Source organism: Larus michahellis, chromosome W (assembly GCF_964199755.1).
Source record: "Larus michahellis chromosome W, bLarMic1.1, whole genome shotgun sequence".
Lineage (NCBI taxonomy): Eukaryota > Metazoa > Chordata > Aves > Charadriiformes > Laridae > Larus > Larus michahellis.
In genome coordinates this window covers 14,978,631-14,989,118 of record NC_133929.1, presented here as the reverse complement: position 1 = coordinate 14,989,118, position 10,488 = coordinate 14,978,631, and the positions used below count along the sequence as shown (strand labels likewise).

General features: G+C 45.3%; 1 protein-coding gene across 20 annotated transcripts in view; it reads right to left on the bottom strand.

The window, feature by feature from the left end:
* Positions 1 to 313: 313 nt before the first annotated feature.
* LOC141735445 (ubiquitin-associated protein 1-like) overlaps positions 314 to 10,488 on the bottom strand; it is a 46,873-nt gene continuing 36,698 nt past the window's right edge. For 19 of the 20 annotated variants that reach the window (XM_074568219.1, XM_074568236.1, XM_074568233.1 and 16 more), the window contains one exon: positions 8,851 to 10,063. In XM_074568219.1, coding sequence (XP_074424320.1) covers positions 9,923 to 10,063 — 141 coding nt within the window. In that variant the 3' untranslated portion in view covers positions 8,851 to 9,922. Of the gene's footprint in view, positions 450 to 8,850; positions 10,064 to 10,488 lie in introns of those variants that run through there. The other variant, XM_074568237.1, reaches the window with a different exon arrangement.

Here is a 10,488-nt window from a genome sequence, read left to right as displayed (position 1 = left end):
TACATCAGTTTTACCAGATATTGCAGATGGATAGCTTGATTTCCTGGTAACAGGCAAATTACCACCACTATCACCAATACTGTGACTAGCTGACTTCTTTCCTTTACCATTCTCAACAGCATACAATACAATGACAGAGTCAACTTCTCAACTGTCCACTGGCTGCTTCTTCTTCAGTGTGAGGTGCAGTGGATGGTCAGTGGGATATATGTTCCACTGTTCAGTTGTAGGTGGGGGATCCACTGGTCATTTGAGTCGAGTGTAGTGAGTCCAACCCCTGTCGGCTGTCCTCACTGCAGTCTCAGTCGTCAGTAACACTTGGAACGGGCCTTCCCATTCTGGTTGGAGCTTGGTTTCCTTCCAGGATTTGATCAAGACCCAATCTCCTGGTCGGAAGGCACAGACTGCAAATTCCAGTGGTGGAGTTTGGGCAAGATAGTCCTTTATCTCTGAGAAGAGAGAAAGAAGATGACAACCCCAGTATACAGTTCTTAAGAAACATATCTTTAGTTTCAAAAGTGGGCAAGTCTTCTCTGTTACCCTCTTACTCTGCTACTCTGTTACTCCCTTACTTATATAAGGTAGTCCAAAAAGCATCTCATAGGGCGAGAGACCTGTATCTTTTCTAGGACAAGTCTGGATCCTCAACAGTGCTATTGGTAAACATTTAGTCCATGGTAATTTGGTTTCTAAAATCAGTTTCAACAATTGTCTCTTAATGGTCTGGTTCATCCTCAACTTTTCCTGATGATGGGGGATGCTGGGGATATGAAATTCCCACACTATCCCTAAACTTTCCACAATTCCTTGAAGGAATTTAGAAGTAAAATGACTGCCCTGATCTGAGTTTATAGTCTCCACTAACCCGTATCTGGGAATAATTTGTTCTAGTATTATCTTAATTGCCCCTGCTGCAGTAGCTGACACCAAGGGGTAGGCTTCCACCCATCCAGTAAGGCGGTCCGCTAGGACTAAAAGATCTTTTAGCCTGCCTGTTGGTGGTAGTTCAGTGAAGTCTACCTGTATACTTTGGAATGGTCTCAAGCCGGGCTCTCTTCCTCCTGAAGGTTGCTTTCTCAAGGCTCTCTTGTTTACTGTCTTACAAATAATACATCCCTCACAAATTTGTTTGGCTATTGCATATATGCCAAAGCATCCGTATTTTCTTAATATTAGGTCACACATCGCTTGTGTTCCCCAATGGCTTCCTTGATGTAAAATCGCCATTATCTCTCTCATGGTTTGCTTATTGATCATTTCTCTCCCATCCGGGAGAATCCATTTACCATCTCTTTCTACTGCTCTCAATTCCGTAAGAGCCGCCTTCTCTTTTTCCGTAAATATCAATGGGGTTTTTACCGCTGGCAATTGGGGAATAAGGTTATAGATTCTTACCACCCCTTGTTCTAAAGCTGCCTCCTTAGCTATCTGGTCTGCTAACCTATTCCCCTTCGCTCTTATGGAGTTACCTTTCTGATGGCCCTTTACATGGACAATAGCAACCTCGCACAGTACTAATATGTTTGTTAACACTTGTCTGATTAATTCTTCATGCACCAGTTCTTTTCCTTTAGTGTTTATCAATCCTCATTCTTCCCAAATTTTACCAAAAGTATGTACTACTCCAAAAGCATATCTGGAATCTGTATAAATTGTTCCTTCTTCCTTTCCTAGGAGTTTCAAGGCTTGATTTAAGGCATATAGTTTGCATGTTTGAGCAAACCATGCACTGGGTAACCTTCCGGACTCCTCCACTTGTTGACTCATCCCATCTACTACTGCATACCCATTACATCTCTTTCCTTCTATTACTCTGGATGAGCCATCTACAAACAAATGGAGACCTGCAAACAAAGGTTCTTCTCTCAAGTCAGGTCGGACTTTAGTCTGATATTCAATTATATCTAGACACTCATGCTCAAGTTTTCCACTATCTGCTCCGACCTCCCCTTTCCATAGAAAGGTTGCGGGGTTCAAACACGAGCTGGTGGTTAGAATCAAATCATCCTTTTCAATCAAAATTGCCTCGTATTTCAATATTCTCGAATCAGTCAACCACTTCCCTGCCGTCTGAGTTAAGATGGTCTTTACTTGGTGAGGAGTGCTAACGACCATCATTCCTCCAAAGGTAAGCTTCCTGCTTTCTTCTACTAATAAAGCAGTAGCGGCTACTGCCTGCACACATTCGGGCCATCCTTGAGAAACTGGGTCTAGGAGCTTTGACAAATATGCTACTGGCTGTTGTTTATCCCCCCATTCTTGAGTTAATATTCCCAATGCAGCTCCCTTGTCTACGGTCACAAACAACTGAAATGGTTTCTCCAAGGATGGTAAAGCTAAAACTGGAGCAGTTATTAGGCTTTGCTTTAGTTCGGGTATCAGATTTTTCTCCTCCTCCGTCCATCTTAATACATTCGGTTCATCATCTAATAATTTAGAATACAGTCCTTTAGTCTTTTGCGCATACCCTTCTATCCACAGCCTGCAGTACCCGGTTAATCCTAGAAACTTTCTCAATTCCTTTTTGGTCTCAGGCAAGGGTAATTCCACTGTTCCTTTAATCCTTTCAGGACTTATCTTGCGGCTTCCTTCACTAACCAAATGTCCTAAATATTTCACTTCTGACTCTACATACTGTAGTTTTGTTTTTGAGACTCTTAACCCCCGCTGACCTAAAAAATGTAATAGCTCATTGGTGGCTTCTTTTACTTTGCTTTCTTCTTCTCCCGAGATTAACAAATCAGCCACATGCTGAAGCAGGGCTATCCCTGGAGTGGGTTTAAACTGTTCGAGCACTTGCTCCAGCACCTGTCCAAATAGATTAGGAGATTCTGTAAATCCCTGTGGTAGCACCGTCCATCGATATTGTTGCTTTCTCCCTGTATCTGGATCTTCCCATTCAAATGCAAATAGGTCTCTGCTCCCTTCATCTAGTGGACAAGCCCAAAAAGCATCTTTTAAATCCACTACACTAAACCATTTATGCTGATGAGGAATTTTCCTCATTAGGGTATAGGGATTCGGGACCACCGGATGTCGTGCCTGCACTATTTCATTAATCTCTCTCAAGTCTTGCACTAAGCGATATGAACCATCCGTTTTTCGTACTGGCAGGATCGGAGTGTTAAAAGGGGACATACAGGGTTCTATTAACCCATCTTTGGCTAGTGCTTGTATTACTGGTTGCAGCCCTCGCCTTCCCTCAAGGGGAATTGGGTACTGCTTTTGTCGAATCACATTTGAATGCAGAATGAGTTTTACCCTGAGGGGTTCTATTTTTAACCCTCCTCGGTTCCCTTCACTCACCCGTACCTCGGGACTTATCTTTTGCTCATCCTGTTCTGTTAGCAACTTCACAGATACCGCTATCTGTCCTCTTAAAGTTTCTATCTTTAATTCTAAACCAGTGATAAGATCCCTACCCAGGAGGTTACTCCCAGCTTCTGGTATGTATAACAGAGTTCCCATCACTTTCTCAGTTTCGCTTCCCACAGTCATGGGTTCAAAAACAGGGACTGAGAGACCTTCGCCCTTTATTCCCGACACAACTATTCACTGATTAGACAATCTTGCCCCTTGGGGTATAAAACTCAAAGAAGTTCTAGAAGCTCCGGTATTGACTAAGATGACCACTTCCTCTTCCTGAGGTCCCACCTTTAAATTTATCAAGGGTTCCCGGTGGGACCTCGAGCTGGGGAACCCCTGACTTCCCTATGCTACATCATCAAAATTCATCAACGACAACACTCGTTCTTCCTTTCTTGAGTCAGGGCACTCCTGCTTAAAATGGCCTATTTTCCCACAATGGTAACACCCTGCCGGTGAACCCCGAGCTGCTGGTAGGAGTGGTCGGGGCAGCCCTCTTCCCCGTCCTCTTCCCCTGTTATTCACCCCTCTTCCTCGCCCCCAAGTTTCTCACCTTTGAGTTATTACAGGATCAATCCTTTGTCTTACCACTTGATCCACAGTAGATATATACCATCATTTTTGCTTTCTGCTTCTGTTTTTCCTCCTCCCTTTTGACATATACTTTCTGGGCCTCCCTCAGCAAATCTTCTAAGGGTCTCTCGCTCCACCCCTCCATTTTCTGTAATTTCCTTTGTATATCCGTCCAGGCCTTCGTGACAAAGTGAACTTTTAATAACCCCTGTGCTACTGGGTCATCGGGGTTCACGCCTGAATATTTTCTCATTTGATCCCTCAGCCTTTGTAAGAAGGCGGAGGGTGTCTCATCTTTTCCTTGTTGTATTTCAAAAGCTTTAATAAGATTTTGCGACTTAGGAGCGGCTTCTCTAATGCCCAAAATTATCATTTCCCTCAGGTCTTTCATATTTGTTCTGTCTTCAGGATTATTATTATCCCACTGGGGATCCACATTTGGGAATTTCTGTTCGGCTGGCACTACACCCTGAGCAGGTGGGTTTCGTCTTTCCCATTCCTGCATAGCAGCTCTTTCTTCTCCCGTGAACAAAATATTTAAAATGGACATCATTTTGGACCATGAATAAAAACTTGGCCCTAAGAACTGATCTAACTGTTCGGCTACCCCTATGGGATCCTCAATTAAAGATTTCATCTCTCTCTTAAACACCCTCACTTCGCTACTCGTGCGTGGAGCACTAACATAACCCACTTCTCCTGCTCCTAGAGGAACCTCCCTTAGGGGATATGCAGTTATCTTGCTCCCGCTTCCTTCTGACCACTCTTTTTCTGAAGGGAAAGGGAGATTTAGGATGTCTTTACGACATTGCTCTATTTCCTTGCTCAACCTGGAGCATGCTTTGGTGGGGGGCACACTGGGGACTTTCCCTTGGGAATCTTCCCGAGGTGGCTCTTCTCTCCTGGGGGCTTGGGGCTCCCCCGCTCCTGCAGCTTCACTGGGACCTGAGAGCGCTGGCACTGGTGGTGCTTGGGGTGGATTATAAGGGGCTGGCAAACAATCTAAAGGGTCCCATTTTGTAGATTCGACCTTTGTGTCATCTGATTTATCATTAGGAGTCTTATTTGGAAACATATAAAACGGATACTCGCCGACAAGACCAGCTCCAGTGCAGGTAAGTCCGTACTGGGGAAGGGAATCGCGGCAAAAAAGGCCAGCAAGGGGATCGGTTTTGGGGCTTTTCGAAGCCTGGAAAAGTGGCCAACCCGGGCCGGTACCCGGCACTTCCGGGGGGCGGTGACAGCTGAGGAGCCGGGGGCGGAGCCAGCACCCCCGGCGGCAGGTCTGAACGAGGCGTAAATTCCCCTCCCCGTCCGTCGTTGGGCACTTGAGCAAACAAGCGGTGAGTGGGTGTCGCCCAGGGCATCGCCTGAGAGCACCACGATAAAGGCACTCTCTAAGGGGCTAAGGAGCTTAGCTATGGCTTCCACCCGGAAAGCCAGAAAGGATGTGGGAACCCAGACAGAGTTCCCACGGAGACACGCAGCCGTCCAGGTCACAGGCTGCAGGGAGTGCCAGAGCCTTTCACTGGCAATGGGAGGCAGCTATGAGAACTGCTGTGTGCATTGTGAACAGGTGAATGATCTGCTCAGCCTGGTGGCAGAGCTGAGAGAGGAAGCTGAAAGGTTAAGGAGCATTAGGGAGGCTGAAGAAGAAATAGACTGGTGGAGCCAGGCTCTGTCCTCCTTGAAACAGAAACAGGAGCACCTGGCAGAAAGCAGCCAGGATCAAGGGGCCCCTGTACCATATAAAAACGGATATTTAACATATAAAAATATATAAAACGGATATGGATGACCCCAACTCCCCTATCTACTTATTTTAACCCAACAAAATGCATATTTACTATTTACATATACATTTAAAGTCTGTCAAACCCAAACTTCATCACACCTGAATTTGGGCCAAAACACACTAGGAGGTCATATAGGCCCCTTTGTACAAACAAAACAATAATATTATATCATTTTCGCCTTGTCCTTATCCCTTGTACAAGATGAACTACTCCAATATCTCAACATCCTCCCTAATGGACTGTCTGGGGGAATGTTCCCGGGGTCCTTCTTAGTATCCCCTTTTCCATCCCTAGGCCTAGAATTTTTATTTCCCATTCTGATTCTCCCGAGACTTTCCTCTCACTCTATTCTCTCGCTTCTTTCCTCGCAGAACAGCAGATTCACGGATCCAGACTCCACACTCATTTCGTACCAATGTACATCTCACTGACATACATCAGGTCTCTCAGAACGTCCCCGACCACCAAGGTAATACTTTAACAGTCCAATTTTTCTTATCTTGGTCCGTGCATGGAGTTGCCTGGTCGTAATGCTTGTGCCTACTTGCACCTATCCCTCTCCCCTTGTGGTTCACAGAGTCTGCCGTCCAACTGGGTCTCGAGATCTTGGTTGATTCCTCCCAGAATCCCCGCTGATGATCCATGAGACCATTGAAATCAACGGGATGCATCTTCCCGTCCTTAGGCGACAGGGACTCCCAAGAAGATGACTTCTGATCCCGGACGAGCCCCCAAATTGTGAGAAATACGTTCCAGTCCAAATGAAATAGGCTCAGGCAGAATCCTCTGTGAAGCACATTTTTATTCACGTTCTTGCAAGAGCGGGTGACCTAGCAAGTAGGCACACCTTCAGTTCTTGAAACGCACCTTTTTATTCCCTAATCCCGGCCAAATTTTTCCCTCCCCTGTTTCCCATTGGTTGGGTACTCCAGGGTTCACAGTCTGTCCGAGGCGCCTAAAATCCTTCCCGGATGTCCTGCCTCTGTTTACTTCTCTTTATGCTCACCTGAAGGGATTATCTGACTTGTTTTTTTCTTTCCTTTTTGGTAAAAAATTTGCTCAATGTCATTAGCCCTGGTTAAATGTTTGACTACCCTCCTAGTCACTAATCCAGTAGGAATCAGTTTGTCCTTTTGTCTGTGTGATAAGAGTCTAGTTTTGTCTTAGTCATTCCCTTATCATGTCACCTCTGATGGAAACGGCTTTTCTCCATTGCAAAAACAATACCTGCTTTTCTTACATCAATAAAGCCAAGCCCCATTACTGCATTACATTATCAAACCATTTTAATTCCTATCACAGTTCAGATCTGAAGTACAGCTACAGGGACTCTTGCCTCAGGGATATCAGAATGGAGCCACCATCACAGAATCACAGAAACTTCAGAGTTGGAAGGGACCTCTAGAGATCATCTAGTCCAACTCCCCTGCTAGAGCAGGATTGCCTAGAGCACATCCCTCAGGGCTGCATCCAGGCGAGTCTTGAAAGTCTCCAGAGAAGGGGACTCCACAACCTCCCTGGGCAGCCTGTTCCAGTGCTCTGTCACCCTCACCGTAAAGAAGTTTTTCCATGTATTTGAATGGAACTTCCTATGTTCTAACTTGTGCCCGTTGCCCCTCGTCCTGTCACTGGGAACCATTGAAAAGAGTCTGGCACCATCCTCCTTCAACCCACCCTTTAGATACTTGTATGCCATAATAAGGTCCCCCCTCAACCTTCTCTTCTCCAGGCTAAAGAGTCCCAGCTCTCTCAGCCTTTCCTCATAAGGGAGATGCTCCAGTCCCTCAATCATCTTAGTTGCCCTTCGCTGGACTTGCTCCAGCAGTTCCCTGTCCCTCTTGAACTGGGGAGCCCAAAACTGGACACAGTATTCCAGTTGTGGCCTCACCAGTGCAGAGCAGAGGGGGAGAATGACCTCCTTCAACCTACTGGCCACACTCTTCCCTATGCAGCCCAGGATTCCATTGGCCTTTTTGGCAACAAGGGCACATTGTTGGCTCATGGATAATTTACTGTCTACCAGGACCCCCAGATCCTTCTCCTCAGAACTACTTCCCAGCAGGTCCACCCCCTAACCTATACTGGTGCTTAGCATTCTTCCGCCCCAGGTGCAGGACCTTGCACTTGCTTTTGTTGAACCTCATTAGGTTCTTCTCTGCCCAGCTCTCCAGCCTGTCCAGGTCACGCTGGATGGCAGCACAGCCCTCCAGAGTGTCAGCCACCCCTCCCAGCTTGGTATCATCAGCAAACTTGCTCAGGATACACTCTGTCCCATACAGAGGGGCAGACTTGTTTGGATATTAATTCTAAGAAAACTGAAACAAGCAACACAACCAAATGCTCTCAGCAGTGACAGTAAAGCAGTTTGAGTTTTGTTTTCCAGCTTTTCTGACTAATCAGGAACACCATTTCCTTGTTTCAAACTGTCAGTTTTCCCACCTGGGAAGGAAAGCTGGGCAGCAGCTGCTGACCCACCAAGCTGCTGAATGTCCTTCTTAAACAAGTTTTAATTTCAGTCCCACCACTATAAGCTGGTAAAGCTCAATGCTATGGGATACGATGGAAGACAATCTGCTCTGGTCCTGTTCATCCATCTCCGCCTCTCCTAGATACTTACCAGCTACATCTCTCTTCAGCATCATTTTGTTTTATGTAAAGGTATGTAATTAACGTAGTTGAGCACCTCACAGAGAATTCCAGAAGTTAACACTGGATCCAGAACAGATGTTTTGGCCATATAAAGTTATCAACATAATGGAGACAAATGCCATCTCCTTTGTAGTCCTGATGAGCTAAACCCTCCTACTGAAAACCTGAACTGGGAGAGGAAAATGACTCGGCTCACTCCCTCAATGTCCAGTGCTCCCAGCTCCGTGCTGTAACATGAGTTTGGATCCCTAGGCTTGATTTTTGCAACAAAACAAAAATAAGTCACAAAAAAAGAGCAGCACATTCCACGACTGCAGCCGCCTGCCCAGAGACCTCTGGTTGTTCTGCCCAACACAGACAGCATTCATGTAAGCCTACAGGAGCAGGCAGCACCTGGGCAGGCAGGATCCAGGAAGTTCTTCATCTGCTGAAGTCAAAGAGCATGAGAGATGGGAACCATGACACTGTGAGTTATATTTGAGTGTTTTATTAGTTGTTCTTCTGCAGAATCAAAGTATTTAGCAAATTACTTTAAAGATTCCTCAAGACTGCTGATATTTTATGTATTTAGAACTTGAACAATGTACAAAGTAATACTTTGAACTATCAAAAACAACCCAAAACCTGATTTCTAGTACTAGATGCTATTATGTAATTCTATAGCAGTGTGAAAAATTGAACTAATGCAGTGAGTATATTTGTTTTAAAGAAAGTGCTTGAAAGAAACCTCCTGCATCACACTGAGTATTTTTTAAAACAAAAAGATAACTGATTTCCTAGCAGGGCATTGTCTTAAATATCCTACAAACCTGGGGGATTAAGAATACTGAGCTCTCTACCTTCAGGTTCCAGAACCAACAAAAGTTGCAGGTCCAGGTAGAGTTCACAACATACCTGTTTCAGGAGAAACTATACACCACTCAGCATTGAATGCTCATATTTGGCAGAAGTAATAAACAAACCAAAAAACACACCCCCCATGAGGAGCAGCTTCTCTCTTTATGCATAGCAACAGTTTCTGAACCAGTGTTTTACTAAGTTACAGACTAACTTTCAACCAAAAAAAATAAGACTCCATTGCACTAAAGGTCAAATTTAACCAGTTAATCTGGATTATGACACAGTCAAGTAATTCAGTACAAGCAGACACCATGAAAGCAGCTTCAAAGAACCAAAGCATCCTAGTTTCAGAACCAACTTAGTATTCTTCTGTCCAATTCCAGTGCAACGGTGCAGGGGAGAAACCACTCCTGTCTCTACCTATGTACAATTTCAGTAGAATTCCAGTGAGCAGTCTAAACTCTCTGTGGCCAAGCTGGAAAAAGGAAACTTAGGAAAGGATGCTTTTAATTTAAGAAATAAAGTTGGCTCTCAGTGGAAAGAGAAATGTTAGTGACGCATGTGGGCGGGCTTGCTCAGTCAGTCTCCCTTGCATGCGAAAAGCCAGACTCCTTCCTGCCGAGAAAAAGTCACACTGGACGTGAAGGTGGCAGAGCTGGTGCTGCTCTGTTGCATGCTGAGAATCCAGGAATGTGTTTTCAGCTGGCCCCTGCCCGAGCCATCAGATCTTCCAAAGCATTGTGTTGGTCATTGTTATGTAATAATAAGACCTCCTTAATGTCTTTTAGTTCAAAGCCCATTTCTTTAAATTGACTCATTAGTTGGAGAAGTTCTGTGATCTGAAAGACACAGACAGTCCATTATTTGCAAGAGAAAAGAGGATCAGTGCTTGGTGAAGGTTTAGCACAGAGTATCTTCAGCGACTGAGCACCCTATGGGGTGGATTCCTACCCCCCAAGTACAGCCCGTTCCAGCTCTGTTTGGAGTCCACTCACACAAGAGCTGGCAGAGCTCTGGGTACAGTAGCCCATAGAGCCTCACCTTCAGTCCCCTGTATTCGCAGTCCTGCATTGCCAAAAATCCTCTTCAGCAAGGGCACCAAAGCTCAGTCTGTGGGGGTGCCTCTCCCAGTAGGAACTTTATCAGCCTGGCCTAATTCAGACTTTGATTAATGTCATAAAAATCATAGAATGGTTCTGGTTAGAAGGGACCTTAAAGATCATCTAGTTCCAACACCCCTGCCCTGGGCAGGGACACCTCCCAC